Genomic DNA, 23,173 nt, shown 5'->3' on the forward strand with positions numbered 1-23,173 from the left:
TATAACAATATAGTATAACCTTGGTTAATAACTGGACAACTAAAAAATAATAATAATAACTGGACAACTAGCCACCCTTGACTCAAGCCTATTTTCTGAGCTGGACCCTACAATGGTCCCAATTAAACCTCTCTGTATTACCAAGTACCTCTTCAGTAAGATGATTTTTTGCCTGAATTAGTCACAGTTGACTACTATAGTTTACAACTAAGAAACATGACTAGCAAATATATATCATTTTTGCCTCTTTTCATGTTTTCTAAATTTCCCTTACTTAGCATAATTTATTACTTTCATAATAAAACAAATTTTTAAGGTAAAAAAATTACTAGACAATACGTGATACTAAAGGACATAAATGATTACAAGTTTAAAACTCTAAGCTCTGGGATGCCTGGGTGGCTCAGTTGGTTAAGCAGCTGACTTCGACTCAGGTCATGATCCCAGCGGCCTGGGATCGAGTCCCACATCGGGCTCCTTGCTCGGCAGGGAGCCTGCTTCTCCCTCTGCCTACCACTCTGTCTGCCCGTGTTCATGCTCTCTCTCTCCCTCTCTCTCTCTCTAACAAATAAATAAATAAAAAATCTTTAAAAAAAATTAAAATAAAATAAAATAAAATAAAACTCTAAGCTCTGAAATAATTTAGGTATTAACCTCAGATTTAGTTCCTAAACTTTTACGACTATGTTTTCTCCTCGCCTTCTAACTATAGAACAACTTCTTTGACAAGGAGAGGACACTGAAAAATGCCTCATTTCCTCTTCTACCATCAAAGATTCCTTTTTAAAAGCATTGTGCATGCCCACAGCATTTGCTAACCACAATGTGATTTAAATAGTCTACCAAATATACCATCTCACCCCCAAATTATTTTTGTACTCTTCTTCGATCATCTATTTCTCTTGCTGATTCCTCATCGCGATTTAAAATTAAGAAATATTTAATAACTAATTCCTTCACATGTCTATTACTAGATCAATTTTATTCTCTCTCCCTAAAATTTTCTCTAAGCAGAATCTAATGAATGAAACAGCCGGAGGGCCACAAATACACCATTTCTCCCTTGTTTACTATGCTATGATGGCCACCCTCTTTATCCTCTGGTAAACTCGCCAAACTCTTCCCTGCAATTACACAGGCTCTTCATTCAACCTGCAATGGTAATTCTCTGTCTTTCTGCCTGGCTAAATCCTCCCTAACTGAGACCCTTCCTTTCAGAACACTTTCCTGATGGCATCCCAATCCAAATTAGTTTCTCATTTTACTGTTATTATAACCTGTACATTTCCTTCAAAGTACCCACAGCTTGTAACTGTACACTTATTTAGGTGATTGTTTTGTCCATTTCCTTCAATCAGACTATAAATGCCAAGAAGCCACAAAATATTTTATTTACTTCTGTATCTTCCTAATTCATCATAGTGCCTGGCACATATAATAAATATTGCAAAAGATACTTATTTTATATTTTTCCTTGAGTGATTTTAAGTTTAAAGTATTTTTTAATTTTCTTTTTTCAGTGTTCCAAGATTCATTGTTTATGCACCACACCCAGTGCTCCATGCAATACATGCCTCCTTAATACCCACCACCAGGCTCTCCCATCCCCACACCCCACTCCCTTCCGAAACTCTCAGTTTGTTTCTCAGAGTCCACAGTCTCTCATGGTTCGTCTCCCACCTCTATGTAAGAGTATTAAGAATGTATGTATGCCCTTTGTGGACGTGATAATCTCCCCACAACAACATGCCACTGGCATAGAACCTCCTTCATTCGTCCCTGGAAGAGAAGATTCGGAAGCACAAGAAGTGGTGCCTGGTGCAGAGCCCCAATTCCTACTTCATGAACATGAAGTGCCCACGAGGCTACAAAACCACCATGATCTTTAGCCATGCACAGTTTTGTGCATTGGCTGCTGCTTGTCCTTTGCCAACCTACAGGAGGAAAAGCAAGGCTTACAGAAGGATGATCCTTCAGACAGAATCAGCACTAAAAGCACCCTGAATCAAGATGAGTGGGAAACCATACCAATAATCACATTTTTGATACCAAGAAAGGAAGGAAGGAAGGAAGAAAGAGAAAAAAAAAAAGAAGGTATGGATGTGTGTATATATATTTTTTAATTAACCAAACAGTCTAAACAAATAAGACAGTTTCTGAACCAGGACTATTTATATTTTCCAAATATTTTGCTCTCAGTGATTAAATTTTCCAAGTCTTACATTTTCTTATAAAGCAAAATTTTCTTCAAGTTCAGTAGCTCTTCTAGAAAAGCAGCTGGGTAACCTAAGATGTCTGACTTACGCCTTAATTTGTACATTTGGAAAAAATGGTCAGGAAAGATGTAAACATTTGTTAATTCTCCATTATGAATACATGAAAGTTTGTTATATATGACATTCTCTGTGCTTTTCAATATATAAAATGTTTCCCAAAAAGCAGGCCAAGAATCACTTCTATAAAGAATAATCAATAAGTGGTATATACATATTTTATGTATTATTTGAAAGCGTCTTTTATTTCTAAATTACAGAGGAAAAACAACAAATGGACAGATTGTTAGGTGTAGGTCTGCTTCTGGTATTATACTCATTCCGGAAGGCTATAAAGCACAGTAAAATCAGTATTAATAGAATTTATAAAGTAAGTCCTTGAGCGCCTTAGTGGCTCAGTCAGTTAAGCATCTGCCTTTGGCTCATGATTTCAGAGTCCTGGGATGGAGCCCCATATCAGGCTCCCTGATCAGCAGGGAGTCTGCTTCTCCCTCTGCCCCTCCCCTCTGCTCCTGCACATGTGCTCTCTCTCTCAAATAAATAAAATCTTAAAAAAAAAAAAAAAAAAGTCCCATAATTCAAATGATAGATTGAAATTCCCACCTTATAGGATCTTCACAGGCACCAAATGGTAACTTGCCAAACTCCAGGCCTCCAACTTCTCCTCCTACAAGGGCATCTATATCTAAGCAAATGAAGTAATTTTCCATTACTCAGCAAAAAATGAAGAAATAAGAATTTAATTTAGTTAGGTTAGCTCTTTGAGAGAGCATAGATTTACACGTGCCTCTATCAAGAGCATACACAGAAAATTAGAGAGCAGTCTTTAACTAGACTGCTTATAATAAAAGCATTTACAATAAACAGAATGTTATAATAAAAGAACAATTAATTTCTATTTGTACAGTGTTTCATTCAAGCCAAGCATTCTATATTTTACCCTTTTGAAATACTCCTTAAATAATGCTTGAGAGAATATTAATCCTGTAATTTTTTTGCATTTTCTAAGAATGTGATTAATATAATCTAAAAGAAAGATTATTCAAGTATTAAAAAATTTAATCACCAACCTACATTCATCAGTTTTGCTGTCAATAATTTTTGAATAGAAAATTAGTTATCATTAACAAATTTTTATTTCAGTTGGTAGTACATGGAAATACTTTACGTTCAACAAAGAATTTCCTTTCTGTTATGAATAATATCTGAGATTAGAGGAGAATGTAGCAGGTAAATCACTCCCCTTAGCTCCACCCCTCTTAAAGAATTAATAAACACTTCTAAAAGACATCAAAAAGATTTATTTCTCTTTGAAATAATTCAGATGGTTGCTTTTCATTATTTGCACTATAATGGGAATTCTACAAATTAAAGTCTATTATTAAGTTATGAATATTCCCCAGATTTGCTAAATCATGTCTGACAATTATCTACAACCTAACTAAATTAAAATTAGTCATTAAATATGGCTCAATTACTTGATTCAGTAAATTTTCTCAAGTCAATATCATTCTGTTTTCCAACTAAAGAATGCTTTTAATAGTAAAAATTGCAATGACTAGCTTTATTATAAGATGTGAATTTTTAAGAGCGTCAAAATGTGTAATAAGCATATTTTATAAATAAGCTAAAAATTATTACTAGACCATAACTGTGCAAAAGTTTTCATTCAATTAAAAGTTCCGAAGCAGGGTATAAGAGTTGCTCAGTCAGTTAGGCATCCAACTCTTGATTTCAGCTCAGGTCATGATCTCAGGGTTGTGAGACTGAGCCCCACGGCAAGCTCCATGCTGGGAGTGGAGCCTGTTTAAGATGCTTTCTCCCCTTCTGCCCCTCCATTCTCTTTCTCTCTTTTCTCTCTCTCTCCCTCTCAAAAAAACAAACAAAATAAAAGAAAACACCACACACCCACAAAGTTCAGAAGCAACACTGTGGAATGAAAGTATCATGGGATTTGGAGTTTGACCAGTGTTTGAAAGCAAACTTTATCATTTGATGATCATGTAACCCTGGGCCAGTTACCTACATTCTCTAAGACACATATATTCTCTAAGAAACATTAACACCTATCTCACAGATAAGTGATAATTACATGAAAAAATATATAAAATGCCAAGCACAGTGTGTGTCCCATGTTACATGTTCAAATCCCTTTCTTTCCTTTATAGGAGAAAATAGTAAAAATTTATAGTCTTCAAATCAGTGAAGATTATTAATATCTTGTTCACCTTTTAAAAAGAATTGGCAAGAGGCCTTACTGGCAATCAAAATTATAATGCTAACATTCTGGCTCTTGGGCTTCCTCTTAGATCACTATAGACTGTATCATCCTGGGACATATTTTAAATTGACTAATAAGAGAATAGCCTTCGAAAAAAGAAAAGGAGAGCAGGAATTGAAACTTTCACTGAGAAGCTGGTTACAAATTATCTAGAGGGTACTGTCTGGAAACTAAAATTACCAAAATGAACATTTGAGTCTTTCTTCTACTTTAATTCTCAGCTTAGCTTTTATTTCCCTTTGCTATACTTTAGTTGTAATTCTTGTATTGTACATTAGAATTTAAAATTATTCTGTGGTACATAAATAAAATACTGACAGCATATATAACTACCAAAGGCTAAGGATGTACTACATTAATTCTAATATCATTCCAAAACTACCGATTTTCCATCCTATAAATAACCAACTACTTGGAACAAAAACAGTAAAGAATATTGTTTTATTCTGATTTATTTTTCTCTGAGGGAGGTAGAGTGAAAAAATGTTTTCAGGCTAGTAAAATCCGTGTAATTATTTATAAGTTTGTATTACATTTCTTATTAGATATACTTGAATATAATTATACTTCTATGTGAGAGAAACACCCAGGAACCAAACCCTCACTTAATTAGGCTATATGTCCATAGAGTGAACTTTTCTACAACTTAGGTAATGTCTTCTTTACACCTGCAGCCCAAACATCAGCCCATTACAGGCTAATAATTAATGATTACTGAATGAATACGTATATTAGTATATATTGCTTTATGGCTAAGCAGGTAAATTGATTTTAATTACATCAAAAGCAAGTTAAAGTAAAATATTCTAGAGCTCTACCCATCATAAGTATATATGTATATACAAATTTTTTCTCTCTTTTCTGCTTTCCTCATTTAGCACTCTTCTTCAATCTCTACTTTCCATAAGGTTCTCAGCTTATGAGGGTGGCTTCTGTTATTACAGTCTAAAAACAGACATTTTAATCATTCACTACAAACTAATTTGCAGCACATGATGTTCCACAGCAGGGGGATGCTTTATAAATAATGTTAGCTTTCAAAGACAGATTGTCACATATAGAGTAATGCTGTCTCTGGAACAAACTTCAGAGCTTTTTTTCAAGAGAAAAAATATGATAAAGGCAATGAAATCAGCAATACTGCATTTAGAATGAATTACAAACATTTCAAATTTAAGATACTTGAAACACACTGTTAAATAAGTTTAGTTTCTGAATATATTTTCTTTTCCATTTATATTCAGTAAGTTAAATATACTCTTAAATTATCTCACCTGGAGGTTGCTGAGGCCAAAAATACTGCTGCCAATCCTGAAGTACATACGTAAAGCGAATAGCAATACTAACTGGAGGCAAAGGAGTTAAAGGACATCCCTAGGAAATAAATGCAAAGACAATATCATATAGCTTTAAAAAAAAAAAAAAAAAAAGTGTTTCAAAAATAATGCCAGAGAGCAAATTACATGAACATGAAGCCGTTTAAATTACTAACTGGAGGACCGCATATGTGAGTCAAGTGTTAAGCCTCTTGACTCTTGATTTCAGCTCAGAACATGATCTCAGGATCCTGAGATTGAGCCCCTTGTGTCCTGGGCCCAGCTCTGCATTAAGCCCATGTCAGATCCCTGGGTTCCCCACTTAGCATGGAGGCCGCCTGTCCCTCTCTCTCTCCCCTTCTGTCCCTCCCCAAGCTCATGCTCACTGGCACTCTTGCTCTCACTCCAAAATAAATAAATCTTTTTAAGAACAAATAAATAAATTAACCGCTACCTGGAAACAAAACAAATGCTCCTTCAAAATATTTTTAACAATTTCGGGGCGCCTGGGTGGCTCAGTGGGTTAAGCCGCTGCCTTCGGCTCAGGTCATGATCTTAGGGTCCTGGGATCGAGTCCCGCATCGGGCTCTCTGCTCAGCAGGGAGCCTGCTTCCCTCTCTCTCTCTCTCTCTGCCTGCCTCTCTACTTGTGATCTCTCTCTGTCAAATAAATAAATAAAAAATCTTTAAAAAAATATTTTTAACAATTTCAATTATACAAATATAATTTCCTTCTGATATGAGGAATTTGAGAGTCAGGGCAGGGGGCCATGGGGGATAGGGAGGGAAAAAATGAAACGAGATGGGATTGGGAGAGAGACAAACCGTAAAACACTCTTAATCTCATGAAACAAATTGAGGGTTGCTGGAGGGTTGCAGGGTAGGGATAGGGTAGCTGGGTTATAGACACTGGGGAGGGTGTGTACTATGGTGAGTGCTGTGAATTGTGTAACACTGATGATTGACAGACTTGTACCCCTGAAGCAAATAATACCTTATATATTAATTTTAAAAAAGATAATATATTATTTCTTACTATTCTGCTCAGCCATAATGAATGTGAAAAAAATCTGAAAAAAATCTGATTCATTTTTTAAATAAGTGAAACTATTATAAAGTAGGAGATGATGTCTTTTCCTTCTTTTAAATGAAAATAAACTCAAATTAAAGCCAGTCTTGAATATTTAACCATAATTTTACACTAAGACAAATGGTCACTCATGCAAAATATATCAATGAATCAGTTAACAGAAAATTTAGATTCATCTTTACCTTCATTAAAAACCATGAAAATTAATATCATCTAAACATCCTATGATCTCAGCTTGCCTTAATAATAGTTAACCTACATTAATGTGGAATAGGACTTAAATATGAAATGAATCACCTATGGATCATGGTAAACTATGAATTCAAGAGTATTCTGCATATCCAACCAGTTCCCAGGTGTTGCTGATACTGATGATCAGGAGGAGAAAGATACATTACTCAGTAGCAGCATCTACAGATGTCACTAGTAGTTTGTTTGTTTGTTTGTTTTAAGATTTTACTTATTTATTTGACAGACGGAGATCACAAGTAGGCAGAGAAGCAAGCAGAGAGAGAGGAGGAAGCAGGCTCCCGGCTTAGCAGAGAGCCCGATGCGGGGCTCGAACCCAGGACCCTGGGATCATGACCTGAGCCGAAGGCAGAGGCTTTAACCCACTGAGCCACCCAGACACCCCTCACTAGTAGTTTTAACCAAATACAAACTCAATCTAAAGTCAAAATACAAGGTGGCTGCCACCAAAAAAGATAATTCAGTTTTGGACTGCTGTGTCCTAGACAAGCAAGGTAAGATTCCGGCTGGTCAGGAATAACAGACTTCTCAGTCAAGTGAGGATATTAAATGAGTGTTCACCCATAAGATACAAATAGTCTAAAAACCGTAACAAAGTTGCTTTGACACATAACCTCTGCTCCAGTTACACAGCAACACAGATAAATATAGAAGAGATAACCAGAAAGGAATACCTAGGATCAAACATGACATAAATACATCTTTCTGGGCCCTTGAAAAGGTACACAAAATCCCAAGTTTTAAGTTGGGCTTAAGGCACATGCCTGCTGAATTCTGGATATGGAAGAAGGCAATGACAGCCTAGGATTACAGACTGTATTAAGTGGAACTGCAAATTCAACTCTGCCCAGAGTGAGTGCACTGCAAGACTCTTTTTTTTTTTAATGGTTTTATTTATTTTTTTATTTGACACAGAGAGAGAGACAGAGAGGCATCCCGAGTAGGCAGAGCAGCAGGCAGAGGGAGGGAGAAGTAGGCTCCCCGCTGAGCAGAGAGCCCAATGCAGGACTTGATCCCAGGACCCAGAAATCATGACCTGAGCCAAAGGCAGATGCTTAACCGACTAAGCCACCCAGGTGCCCTGCAGGACTCTTAAGGCAAACACTAGGGCAGGCACACCTGCTTGGTACAGTTAGCTTTGCTAGAAGTTATAGGGTGGGGAAAGTTACTGAGTGAGTGGGGGGGAGTACTCTCATAATCTAAGCAAGCAATCCAATAATTCCAAAACCAGATACGTAACACTCCTAATATCACCACAGAGCAAAAGTCTCCAAACACCATTTAAAAACCCAGTTCTGAAATTTTCTGCAGGTATGGAGCAACCACAATTACAGAGCCACAAGGGAGGATGGGAGAGAAAGTTAAAAATTTTAGATAAGGGCGCCTGGGTGGCTCAGTGGGTTAAGCCGCTGCCTTCGGCTCAGGTCATGATCTCAGGGTCCCGGGATCGAGTCCCACATCGGGCTCTCTGCTCAGCAGGGAGCCTGCTTCCCTCTCTCTCTCTGCCTGCCTCTCTGTCTACTTGTGATCTCTGTCTGTCAAATAAATAAATAAAATCTTTAAAAAAAAAAAATTTTAGATAAAACATTCATTCTAAAAGAGCCTGCAAACAAAATTTCCACAAAACATAAAGGAATATAGTTCCAAAATAGACAAATATCCAAATCAACATTCAAGAGTATAAAAACATGATATTTAAAGAACATCTGAAAGAAGAATGTCTAAATGAAAAAAGACTAGAGTATGAATTTTCACAAACTTAGAGGATTATGGCAGAATTTAAATTTAATGTACCCCAAAGGGCAAAACTGACCTCCCCACCCCTACCAGAAGGAAGCCTTTTTTTTTTTTAAGATTTTATTTATTTATTTGAGAGAGTGAGAGAGAGAGAGAGAGAGACAACATGAGCAAGGGAGCCCGATCCAGGACTTGATCCCAGGTCTCTGGGATCATGACCTGAGCTAAAGGCAGACTCTTAACCAACTGAGGCACCTAGGCACCCCAGAAGGAAACCTTTTCTAATAAATTAGATCTTTGCAAAAATGAAATAAACTTCCAGTGAACGGTGAGTATTATGGAACATTGCAAGCAGGTGTTAAACAGTAATTTTTATAAAGATAGCTTTAGAGATATGTAACAGAAGAGTTACATACTGGGTAGCTTTAGCTATGTAAAACCCCTAAAGTACCCAAACAACTCTCAATTATTTTAAGTTCAACTCTTATCAAATCAATTTTGCAGGGCACCTGGCTGGCTCAGTCAGTGGAGAACACGACTCTTGATTTCAGGTTCATGAGATCAAGCTCCACTTTGTGCGTGCAACCTACTTTAAAAAAAAAAAAATAATTTTGAGGGATATTTCATATCTAGGTGAGTGAGTTTTGTGAAAGCTCTGCCAGATAATGTAATGAACTGATTAAGAACACTTTTCACTGAAGTACAACTAGCAGACTGTCATCATTTAAGTTAGGCTTCACAGATCAACGTGATCCCTAGTTTCAGTAAAGAGAAATTCAGCTACATAAGGGACATAAAAGATCCAAGGAAGAAATGTTCACTAATGTTTTTGAAGAAGGAATAAAGTATTAATATTTGCATCTGACTAGAAACCTGATTTGACCAGAAACCTGATGTAAAATTATACAATTAAAAACTTCTGGTGAGAGAGTAAAGGGAAACAAATGGGACAGAAATATATACATACTTATCTTTTTCAAATATTTCTCAAAACACATATAGAATGAAGCAGTACTTAAAGCTTGTCAAAGTTTTTGAAAAAAATTTACATACATACCTGGAACTCTGTAAAATATATGTAATTACCATAAAACAACTGTCATACTCAAGAATTGTAATACTGACACTATTTTTTAAGATATAATCCATACTAAAATTGTCCCAATCATATCCTTTTTGGCTATTTTGTTTTGGTCAGGGATCCAATCAAGGATTTTGCATTGCATTTAGCTGTTATGTCACTTTAGTCTTCCTTAATTTAAACAGCTACCAATCTTTGTTTTGCCAATCATGATACTGACTGTTTTGAAGGGTCTAAGCCAGTTACTTTGCAAAATATGGCTCAGTCTGGAAATATGAGACTGTTCCTGCACGTGCTGACTTGTGGTAAACACTTCAGACAGGAACAGAATGCAGGTGATAATATATTCTGTTCAATGTGTCAGACCAGGAGACACCTGCCATCCGTTTGGTATGATCACTTCAGTGAGATGGGGGTCAGTTTAAGCCTGTAAGGAATATTTCTCTAAGTGGAAGACCCTCATCTGGCTTTGCTCTCTTTCTAACAGCTCCTCAACTTAAATCCTAATCTTCTTCCTCCAGAGTAACACAGGTAAGTCGTCCTTATCTCTGTGGTAGTGTTTTTATGGAACACCAAGAATGGTCTAAGTACCTTCCATTTAGCCTTATTGCTCTCAGTCATAAAATATAAGCCACATTAATTCTAAAAATCAAATAAAATGAAGATTTGGGGTGGGGAGGGAGACAATTCAGAACCAAAAGTGTTGAGACGTCAAGGAGCTCACAGGGAAAATCCCGAAGAGGCAGCTACCTGAAGCACACTCATCTGGGTAGGGTGGCAATAGCCGACCCCTGAACATGGGTCTGAACTATGCAGGTCCACTCACAGATGAGCTTTTTACAGTACAGTGTTATAAATATGTTTTCTCTTCCTTACGTTATTCTTAGTAACATTTTATTATCTCCAGCTTACTTTAAGAATATGATATATAACACACAAAATATATGTTAATCAAGTGTTTATGTTACTGGTGTAGCTTCCAGTCAAAAGCAGGCTAATGATAATCAAGTTTTGGGGGAGTCAGACATTAAAAGTATATTTTTGACTGCACAGGGGAGGTGCAATGTTAAGGCCCCAACCCCTGTACTGTTCAAGGGCCATCTGTTTTACTATTAGAGAAGAGTAGAAAGAGGTAACATAGTAAATAAATGTTAACAAACTGAACAAAATTAATTAGTTGTTCTTTAGCATTAGCACACTAAAAATCTAACTGCATACTGTTTCTTTGAACATAGTCAATTACATCTTTCTTTCACATAACTACATCAATGTTTCTACATACTCAATAAAATTACCAAACTGCCACTTTCATCTGGATCCCAGAGAAGACTGACAATATCAATACAAACTTACAATCTTTGATTTGAAGATATCCAGCAGACCTGACAAATGAGTGTACTGATTTGGCACTTTCCGAAGATGAACCATTTCAAAATCAGTTCGGACACCATGACCCTGACATTCGCCCACATACATTCTTCGCCATTTGTGATGAATTTGCACAAAGAGTGGCACCTGGCTGTAAGACATAATTAAATAGGAATAGACTTTAAGTTCATTAAACACTGAGTAATTCCTAAAACTAAAGATTTCCCCATTGTTTTAATCTCAAATATTTAAAAACACTAAGCAAGGATCACTCATGAGACTTATATTTATAAGAGACACTGTTAGTTTCTTCTTACACTAATAAGCTTAAGAAATGATCATCTAATGGCACTTTATATTCAGAAAATTGTTTTATAATAGCTGAAAGTAAAAAAAAAGGCACAATGAAAATTTTCTTGAATAAAAACGATCATACTGAGATAGGGAAACTGAAGGACTCCACAAAAGTCTTTTTTCTCCTTTTCCTGCTTCTATTCTTGCTAGGAGCTGCACCCCTACTTTACACATGCCTCAGTAGTTTATGTCCTCCTTGTAAGAGACAGGGAGTTAATGGTTTCTCTAGAATAGATAACATTTAAGGAAGGACCAGGTGAGAATGACCAGACAAAGCTATCATATGCACATTCTGGACCACTAGCACTAGGCATCTCCATGCCAAGACACCCTGGCTCCAAGGAATAACACAGGGCCCTCACATTTGTTCTAGCCAGTTCCTGGATGCCTAAGAGGGCACATACACGAGACCATGATCCTCAACAGAAACCCCAGACCCCAGCAAAGATGAGACTTCCTCCTTTCCTGAGTCTCTCAGATACTCTCCCTGCACTCTCTCTATGCCTTTAATAAACACTGCTTTCATCTCCTGCTAGCTCACATTTGATTTCTATCCTGCACACATCCAGGGAAGCCCTCGGATGGTCCTGAGGGACCCTCTCTGGGTCCAGATCAGGCCTGCCAGCATCAGTATTATATTAGCCTTTCAAAGGCAAAATAAAATTTGATCCACAGATATGAAACAATACAAATCAAACCAACATTAGTGGTATTTTTTACTTTATCATTTGGAGATAGAGGCAATCCTTATTATTCACAGATTTGCATATTTGCAAATAAGCCTACTTCCTAAAATTTATCTGTAACCCCAAAATCAATACTCTAAGCAATTTCAGTCATTTGCGGACATACACAAAGCAGCAAAAAGTTTGAGTCATCTGACATGGGCAATCTCAGTTGAAGTTGAGAAGGGTCCATTTTTAAGTGTGAAAATTAGATTTTGTAAAATTTAAATAAACTAAACATTTGAAAGCAAAACACAAAAAGAGCACAATTTACTCTTCATTTCAAATATTCATTGACTATTTCAGTAAATTTCCCTTTAGAAATGCACTCACGAAAGGTTTTGAGTTTGTCCTTCTATATGGTATTCTAATATAATAATGCACAAGTAGGAACAATAAGAATTTATTTTTAAAAAATCTAACTTAGGAACCATTTTCCTTCATAAATTAAAATTAAAAATAGTTTTTAATTCATGGTCTAGGTTTTTCAAAATGTCCACCTACCAGCCAGTGTTTCCCAAAGCAATAGACACAGAACTTAGAAGAAGATTGCACTTAGATTCACTGAGAACTGCATCATGGTTTGCAGCAGGGGCAATCACCACAAATTCCCGCAGTCCATACCTTTAAAAAAAGAATTACTGCCATTAAACAGAGAAAACTTCAGAATACAAAACCATTGTTTGAAAAACTTGAAAAAATTTCCATGAAGTTTAGCAAGTCATGTCTAAGATACAGGTGTTTCTCTTTTTTTTCAATGGCAACTGAACTGACAAATAACATGAATTTCCTTCATTTAGTAAAAGACTTCCATTATTCACCTAATTCCTCTCAATTCTTGAAAAATTAAAAGCAATTTGCTGAAATCACAAAAAAAAAGCATTAACAGTTCTGCCTTAAAGTTAAGTTTCCAAGACTGAAATCTTGCTTTAATTAGCCGATAACATTAAGTCCACTGACATGGAAAGATTCCCCAAATGGGAGGAAGATAATTATCAGCCATCATGTATTTGTACTAACTAAATGTGAAAACGTGGTTTACTCAATTAAGGGATTATTATTATATTGTTGTTTTTTGTTTTGTTTTGTTTTTTAACAGAAGGGGAGAGAGGGTGGGGGAGCTGCAGAGAAGGGGGAGAGCTTTTAAGCAGGCTCCACCCCCAGCACTGAGCCTGAAGCAGGGTTCAATCTCCGAACCCTGAGATCATGACCTGAGCCAAAATCAAGAGTCAATGCTTAAATGACTGGGCCACGCTGGTGCTCCAACAAATTCTTATATTCTTTTGCTCAATAACACACAGCTGATAGGAGTCACAAAATAATCAGAGAATGGCTTACTGTTGGTACAGTATCTTACAAAAATGAAAACCTCTCATTCAGTTGTCAAGTCCTTTATACCACAAATTTGTGGCCAAACTTTACAAAAATATAAGGTCATGTTAGTGATTTTTTTTTTAAAGATTTTATTTATTTATTTGACAGACAGAGATCACAAGTAGGCAGAGAGGCAGGCAGAGAGAGAGGAAGAAGCAGGCTCCCTGCTGAGCAGAGAGCCCAATGCGGGGCTCGGTCCCAGGACCCTGGGATCATGACCTGAGCCGAAAGCAGAGGCTTTAACCCACTGAGCCACCCAGGCGCCCCATGTTAGTGATTTTGCCTATTGAAAATTCCTATTCTAGTCACTCCTACTAAATGTATTTTTATCTAATGTTTTTTAAATTAATTTATGAAAGGCATTATCCATTTGCCTAATTTATTTTAACGCTGGATATGTAGCGTTGTGAAGGCTTATATTTACAAACGTTCTCAAGAAATCCCACAAACAGGGGCGCCTGGGTGGCTCAGTGATTTAAAGCCTCTGCCTTCGGCTCAGGTCATGATCCCAGGGTCCTGGGATCGAGCCCCGCATTGGGATCTTTGCTTAGCAGGAAGCCTGCTTCCTCCCCTCTCTCTCTCTGCCTGCCTCACTGCCTACTGCTGATCTCTGTCTCTCAAATAAATGAATAAAATCTTAAAAAAAAAAAAAAGAAATCCCACAAACAGTGATAAAGATAAATAAACACAGTCCAACCCATAATCTATTTATTGTTTAGATGACAAAAATTTAGTTCATCTTCTCATCTTGCCTCCATCCTCCTACTCTTGAAATCAAAAATTAGTTATACAGAAATGGCATTAAATACTGGAAAGAATCCAGAGCTATGAATTTTCAGCTCTAAAGCTCTTTAAAGATATACTTTGCTCTTTTTTTAATGTCCTGGAAGAAAGAAAACAAAACAAGTGAACATTTTTTCCCCTGCCATCACCCACACTAGAGTGAAACCACTGTCAACTGTTCTTGGTTATTCTTCCTGAAATAATCTATCCATGTATTCAACCTAGCCTCAAATAAGATTATAATATGGTAATCCCCTACTCATCAGTACTCTTTCTCCAGTTTTATGCCACTGCTAACAATACTACTACTATTTCTACAAATATAACTATAGGATAAACTCCCTTAAGTTGCTAGATAAAAGAACATCTGTATCTGTTATAGCTGCTGCCAAACCATCTTCTCCCTCTACACACACACACACACACACACACACACACACACAAACTGTGCCAGTGTATACTCCCAATAACAACAAATAAGCCAAACTGAACTTTCTGTTTATATGCAATAAAATTAACTGTGTCCTCTATGTCTTTGCTTCTTCTAATGTTTTCCCTCATTCTATCAGTATCCGATACTTTCTTTGAAGATTTACATCAAATACTACCCCCATTGCTCCTTTTAAATACGCTCTCTTCTCTGAATTCTAATGTATTTTCCCAGATACTATTATTATCCTTGAAGGATCAATATATATCACTGATCTACTATCTGTACTAGACCTACTTGAGGCTTGAGAATGACTTCAACTAAGCAAACATTAAGTAGAGGCCTTTAAAAGATGAGAAAAATCAGTAACAAAAAACAATCAACCAGATTAAAAAGTGAACAAAGAACATGAATAGACACTAGTCCAAAAAACATACACAATAGGAAAACAAGCACATTAAAGGATGTGGTCAACATCACTAATTAGGAAAATGTAAATGAAACCCACAATGAGATAGGACTTCACACCCATTAGGATGGCTATTGTAAAGCAAAATAAAACACATAAATGTTGGCAAGGATATGGGGAAATGAGAATGACTGAGCATGAATGCTGCAAATGTAAAATAATACAGCCACTATGGAAAAACTGTACAGTGATTCTTCAAAAACTGAAATACAGAATGAACAGTAATTTCACATCTGGTTATTGACCCAGAAAAATTAAAAGCAGGGACACAAAGGGATACTTGAACATGCCTGCTCACAGCACCTTATCCACAAAGCCAAAAGGCAAAAACAATCCAAATGTCTATCAATAGACTAATGGATACACAAAATGTGATATGTGTATACAGTGAAATATTGAAGGAACTTCTGATAACATGCTACAACACAGATGAACCTTGAAGACTTGATGCTAAGTGAAATAAGGCAGTCACAAAAGGTTGAATACCATATGATTATACTTACATGAGTTACACAGAGTAGTCAAACTTACAGAGACAAAACACAGAACAGTGGTTACAGGGCCTGGCAGATGAAGGGTTGAGCTAACATTTAATGGGTACAGAGTTTCAGTATGGGATGCTTGAAAAGCTCTGGAGATGAATACTCGTGATGGCTGCACAAAAATATTAATGTACTCAACACCAGTGTACACTTAAAAAATGGTTAAAATAGTAAATTTTGTTGTTTTACCGTAACAAAAAAACTAAATGAGCAAAACTGATACATATTTTAAAGAATAAGAAGTATCAACAGATAAGAATTCTATTCAAAGATGTTCAACTTATTGATTAGGAAAATAAAATTAAAAGAAGAGATAATCACTGTTTGCCAATTTAATTGGCAAAAAAATATAAGATCCAGTATCAACAAGAGTTTGGGACATGCCACAGATGGTGGTATAAACCTTTAAAACATTTGGAGAACAAAAAGGCAGGCTATATCAAAATGTAAAATTCACAAACTTTGAACTAATTGTATTTCTTTATATCTATTTTACAAAAACATTCATACAAATGCACAAAGCTATACAGGCATACCTTGAAGATACTGTGGGTTCAGTTCCAGACTACCACAACAAAGCAAATATCAAAATCAAGCATGTATAATGACTTTTTCAGTTTCCCAATGCATATAAAATTATTTTCTATACTATACTGTAGTCTATTAAGTATGCCAACAGTATTATGTCAAAAAAAGTATAAATATCTTAAATAAAAAATACTTTATTACTAATAAATGCTAACAATCTTCTGAGATTTCAGCAATCACAGATTACAATAACAAAGAGAATAATGAAAAAGTTTGAAATACTACAGGAACTATCAAAATATGACACAGAGACCAGAAGTGAATACCAGAAAAACAGACTTGCAGAAACAGACTTGCTCAACACAGGGTTGCTACAAACTTTCAATTTGTAAAAGAGGCAGTATCTACAAAATACAATAAAACAAAGCACAAAAATGAGGTATATCTTTATGCGTAATGATGCTCATTGTAACAGTTTAACTGTAAAAACTAAAAACAACCTAAATATCCTTCAGTGGGAAAAAAAAATGGGTAATTACAGAACACTCATACTACATGATACTTGACAGTCATTAAAAAAATAAGAAGGTATGGGGTGCCTGGGTGGCTCAGTGGGTTGAGCCTCTGCCTTCGGCTCAGGTCATGATCCCAGGGTCCTGGGATCAAGCGCCACATGCGGCTCTCGGCTCAGCGGGGAGCCTGCTTTCCCCTCTATCTCTGCTTGCCTCTCTGCCTACTTGTGATCTCTCTTTCTGTGTCAAATAACTATTTTTAAAAAAATAACAAGGTATTAAAAAAAGTTTACTGACATAAAAGCAATCATGAAATGCTAAGACAAATGTATATCAGAATATGCATTGCAGAATCTATGAAAAAATTTCACAACTCAAATTAGCACAAAAACATATACATGTAACACATATTCATAAAATATCCAGATGGACATATCCCATATTTCTCATGATTTCCTGCTTGGCTACCCAAAATTAGTAAGTATGAGATGTTTAAGCCCCCTTTTTTATGTGTGTATAAAAGGAGGGATCAGGAGAAGAGAATGGGAAAAGTGAACAGGGAGTAAAATAGTAAGGTAAGTTTCATTAATAAATCTTTATGTATCCTACAATATCTACTCTAATAATTTAAGTTTATGAGGCACTCAAACATACCAACACAAGTAAAAATTCCACTATGGTAATTTTTTTTTTTAAAGATTTTATTTATTTATTTGAGAGAGAGACAGTGAGAGAGAGCATGAGCAAGGAGAAAGTCAGAGGGAGAAGGAGACTTCCCCGTGGAGCTGGGAGCCCGATGCAGGACTCGATCCCGGAACTCCGGGATCATGACCTGAGCCGAAGGCAGTCGTCCAACCAACTGAGCCACCCGGGCGTCCCTCCACTATGGTAATTTTTAATAACAGAACTGCTTTATCTAACAGATTACACATGTTCATGCTAAATACTAAATTTAATATAAATGTGCCTTCATATCACATTCTCCAACTGAGAAAGGTAGGACAATCACTCATTTTTATCTATTTTGTTCTAAAATACATTTTCCTTTCTTGCTCCAATAAAGACTGAAAGCAACAACAAATAACCTATATTTGTTGCGCCTGTTATTTATTTTGCATAGGAAAATCATAAAAACACACCACCAACTCTGACTGCTACCATTTTACATCTGCTACCATTTTACATCTGTTACTGCTACCATTTTACATCTTATTTTATTTCTAAAATAAGAAAGAAATATATTCAGGGACAGCTGGGTGGCTCAGTCAGTTAAGTGTCCAACTCTTGCTTTGGGCGCAGGTCATGAGGGTTGTAAGACTGAGCCTCATGTCAGGTTCTGTGCTGGGTGTGGCGCCTGCTTAAGATTCTCTCCCTCTCTCCTTCTGTCCCTCCTCCACAAAAAAAGAGAGAAAGAAATATATTCAGAGCTTCTTCAAATAGTGTAAAGAATATATGCATAAAATACTGGATCACCAAAAACAGTAATGATAAATAAAAAGATTTCTTGGACATAATTATTTCTAACATGTACAATATATCTGAGAAAATGGAGGTGTTCGAGAGACAATTTCTTTTTTCAGTTTCATCCTCCCAGACATCCTTGGATATTGCAATCTGTACCTTTAACTTATAATCTATTCAGATTAATTCTGGTAAAACCTAGCAATTTTACACAGTATAGCTCCATTTCCTCCCCTCTTCCTTTGTGCAATACTGCCATATACCTTACCCTTACCCATGTTATAAACCCAACAGTACAGTGTTATAATTATTGCTTAAGCAATCTTAAGAGCTTTGTTAATTAAAAAAACATCCCTTTTGTATTTCCTAGAGTTTTTCCAATGCTCTTCATTCCTTCCTATATATCCAAGTTACCATCCCTTTAATACTGACTATAAGGTAGGTCTCCTGGCAATAAATTCTGTGTTTGTTTATATAACAATGTTGTTATTTCATCTTTATATTTTGAAAGACAGTTTTGTTGGATATAGAATTCTTGGCTAGCAATTTTTTCTTTTCTTTTTTTTTTTTTTTTAAAGATTTTATTTATTTCTTTGACAGAGAGATCACAAGCAGGCAGAGAGAGAGGAGGAAGCAGGCAGAGAGAGAGGAGGAAGCAGGCTCCCCTAGAGAGCAGAGAGCCCGATGCGGGGCTCGATCCCAGGACTCTGAGATCATGACCTGAGCCGAAGGCAGCGGCTTAACCCACTGAGCCACCCAGGCGCCCCCACAATTTTTTCTTTCAATACAGTTTTTTCTTTCAATACTCAGTATGTCATTGCACTGCCCTCTAGCCTCTAATGTTTTTGTCAGCAAATAGTATTTTTCTTTTGTATATGACAAGTCATTTTTCTCCTGCTGCTTTGAAGATTCTCTTTGCTTTGGGTTTCAGCAAGTTGACAATAATATGTCTAGATTTGGTTTGCTGTGTTAATCCCACCTGGGATTCACTGAGAGTCCTGGGTCCATAAATAAGTATTTTTTCATCAAATCTAAGAAGTTTTCAGTCATTATTTCTTTGAGTATTTTCCCCCTCCCCTTTCTCTCTCTTCATCTGGAACACCCATTATTACCTGTATGCTTTGGAACACCTGATATTGACCCACAGATATCCTAAGTTCTGTTCATTTTTATCTATTCTTCTTCTGTTTTTTGGATTGGAAAACTTCTATTAATCTTTCAAATCCAACTCTTTCTTCTGACTTCTCAGGTCTGCTTTTGAGCTTATCTGATGAAAGTTTATTTCAGTTATACTTTTAAACTCTAAGATTTCCATCTGGCTCTTCATTATAGTTTACTGAGATTTCCAATTTGACTCATTGGTAGCATATTTTTTTTTAAACATTTTATTTATTTATTTGAGAGAAGAGAGAGACAGTGAGAGAGAGCATGAGCGAGGAGAAGGTCAGAGGGAGAAGCAGACTCCCCGTGGAGCTGGGAGCCTGATGCGGGACTCGATCCCGGGGCTCCAGGATCATGACCTGAGCTGAAGGCAGTCGCTTAACCAACTGAGCCACCCAGGCGCCCGGTAGCATATTTTTAATTCTCTGAATATACTTCCTTCAATTTTTTTAACATACTTATAACCACTTTGAAGTTATGGCTCAATCCCATCAAGAGTCCCAATTTCTGCTACCTTTTTTCTCACTTACATATGGGTCACATTTTTCCTGTGTGACCCTGTATACCTAGTAATTTTGTTGTTGAAAACTACATTAAGATAATATAGTAAAACCAAGTTTAACTTTTCTGAGGGTTCTTTGCTTGTATCTAGTAACTTGTCAAGATTTAAACTGTACAATCTGTCTTTCCCAAGATATTCAACTATTGGTGTCTCTATTCAACTATTTTATTGTTCTTAGCCTGGCTCCCTGGGGCTACCCACTGTCAATACTGCTTTGTGGTAAGACAGTAACTGAGGTAAAGAATATGCTCAAACACTTGAGACTATGAGACTTTCATTATCTGCTGACTGATCTGCTGGAAAGAGGTGTAGGTGCATTTAAAGTTGCAACCAGTTCTTAAGTTTGGGTCTTCTTACATCTCTCCTGCACATACATAGTTCCCCTATGATAAGTGTAGCAAGTATATTCAACTTTTCTATGGCTCTCATACATATAGTATGTCTCTATTAAATTTCTGACTAACCCACCAAATGCCTTGAACTAGAACTACAACCTCAGCTTAGTTCAGATACAGCTTTTCCTCATTCATCTGTGCTCAATCAAGTCCACTACTCTTAGATGGCAGAGCTACAGGTTTTTGCCCTTTACCCAGATCAAGCCTGTTCATCTGCCAACAGAACGGTGGTTTTCATGACCAGTCTAGACTGAAAAACCACAGTTCTCACCAACACAGACTGGGGAAAAGACAGGCAGTGGTATAAACAGTCACAGGCAAAAGGGCCAGAGTATCCATCTATCTTATAAGAAACACCAGTGATTTTTCAAAAATAAATGCTTCTCAATTTGTTGTCTGCCTTTGGGTAATTTTCAGTACCCTGAAATAGTTGTTTTGCCAATATTTTCCAGTTTTATGCTTTTTTTCTTTTTGCAGAAAAGGAACTGCCAACTATGTTATGTCACCATCACTAGAAGTCTTCTGAACATTTCTGCTTTTGAAAGAGTAAGAACATCTTACAGGCCCTTAGAGCTACTCTAAAATACCATTCTCTCAAAACTATCAGGTCCTTTTGCACATATCTCTTTCTAAAGCCATCCAAAAAAATGCATTAAAATCATAAAAATAAATATTGTTTTTTAAAAGCCATCGTAATTATTCAACTATACAATTTATAAGATTGTGGGCCATTTCTTTACATTGTTGCTGCTATTCCCTTAAAGTGTGGTTGAGCTGAAGGTCCAAAGACTAGGCTGGACAAAGGCAAAACCACAGATACAAAAATCATCATGAGTTAAACCCAGCTATACTTTCAGTGTATTTTTCCAATCTCAGTAGAGCCTCCCAGACATATAGCACTTACAGCCCCACTTTTTGTGTTGTTTTCATATTGCTACTGTAACAAATTAACACAAAATTGGTGGCTTAAAACAAATTTATTCTCTTATAATTCTATAGGTCAGAAGGGCAACAAAAGTCTCAGCATGCTAAAATCAACTAGTCAGCAAGGTTGTGTTCCTTTTGGAAGTTTCAAAAGCCGGAATTCATGCCTTCCCTTTCCCCGTTTCTAGAGGCTCCCCTCATTCCTTAGTTCCTGGCTACCTTCTTCAAACCCAGCAATAGCAGGCCAAGTTCTCATATTACACCACTCAGACACTGATTCTCTTCTGCCTTTTCTCCACATTAAAATACTCTTATGGAGAGCCTGGGTGGCTCAGTCAGTTAAGCGTCCAACTCTTGAGTCAGACTCTTGATTCTGGCTCACGTCTTGAGCTCAGGGTTGTGATAGCCCCGTGTTGGGCTCTACACTAGGCATGGACCCTGCTTAAGATTCTCTCTCTCTCTACGCCACTATCCTCCCCAATCCCCCAGCACACACACACTCTCTCTCTAAAACAAAACAAACAAAAAAAAAGAACTCTTGTGATTACACTAGGCCCACCAGTGTAAGATTTATTCCAGGATAAATCTTCCAATCTTAAACACAGCTAATTAGCAACCCTAATTCCATCTGTTCCCTTGATCCCTTCTGGCCATGTAACCTAAATTCACAGGTTTTAGGATGTGGACACGTGTCGGTTGTAGAGAGGTTCATTATCCTGCCTACGATTCCTTCTTATTAAAACCTCGGCTCAGTAAAGATCTCACAAATTTATATTTGGGCACAAATGTCTCCTAGTTTAATGTCTATATCATTTCCAAGACTACTTATTTTATAAGGAGTAACAATCAAGGGAATAAATCTCTCTCTACTTATGGTTTCAGGAATCTACCATTAGAAGGTAAGAGGTATATAAGAAGGTAGAGAGAGGTAGCCAACAATCACATCATTAACATCAATTATCTTGCCTATACCATAAAAACTGATCATTCCCACATATCTTTTAAAGATTCATTTTATAAAATACCCTTAAAAAACTTAAACAGGCTTAGAGCTTACTGGCAGTTGCATAATATAAAAAGTGACATTACAAGATTTCAAAATAGATGCAGATAGATGAACTATCAAAACTGAGTATTGCCATAAATGCCAAAACTTTATTTTGTAAAGTTTGATTTTAAATATGTTTTGGGGGGCGCCTGGGTGCCTCAGTTGGTTAAGCGACTGCCTTCAGCTCAGGTCATGATCCTGGAGCCCCGGGATCGAGTCCCGCATCAGGCTCCCAGCTCCACGGGGAGTCTGCTTCTCCCTCTGACCTTCTCCTCGTTCATGCTCTCTCTCACTGTCTGTCTCTTCTCTCAAATAAATAAATAAAATGTTTTAAAAATAAATAAATAAATAAATAAATATGTTTTGGGTTTTTTTAAAGATTTTTTTAATTTATTCATTTGAGAGAGAGAGGGAGCAATCAAGAACACGAGCAGGGAGGGGGGCAGTGAGGAGGGGGAGGTTAGAGGAAGAAGGAGGAACAGTCTCCCCACTGAGCAGGAAAGCCCAATGG

The 23,173-nt window shown here is 36.7% G+C and overlaps 1 protein-coding gene and 1 pseudogene across 2 annotated transcripts in view; one reads left to right on the forward strand and one right to left on the reverse strand.

The window, feature by feature from the left end:
* Positions 1-23,173, reverse strand: part of LOC111161039 (RAB3 GTPase activating protein catalytic subunit 1) — a 114,686-nt gene that overhangs the window by 46,192 nt on the left and 45,321 nt on the right. For both annotated transcript variants that reach the window (XM_022524613.1, XM_022524531.1), the window contains exons 6-9: positions 12,978-13,097; positions 11,380-11,545; positions 5,829-5,928; positions 2,877-2,958 (exon numbers count right to left, since the gene is read on the reverse strand). In XM_022524613.1, coding sequence (XP_022380321.1) covers positions 2,877-2,958; positions 5,829-5,928; positions 11,380-11,545; positions 12,978-13,097 — 468 coding nt within the window. The remainder of the gene's footprint in view (positions 1-2,876; positions 2,959-5,828; positions 5,929-11,379; positions 11,546-12,977; positions 13,098-23,173) is intronic.
* On the forward strand, positions 1,747-1,993 carry LOC111161164 (annotated as a pseudogene).

This window comes from Enhydra lutris, unplaced genomic scaffold (assembly GCF_002288905.1).
Source record: "Enhydra lutris kenyoni isolate GAN:26980312 unplaced genomic scaffold, ASM228890v2 scaffoldscaffold1, whole genome shotgun sequence".
NCBI lineage: Eukaryota > Metazoa > Chordata > Mammalia > Carnivora > Mustelidae > Enhydra > Enhydra lutris.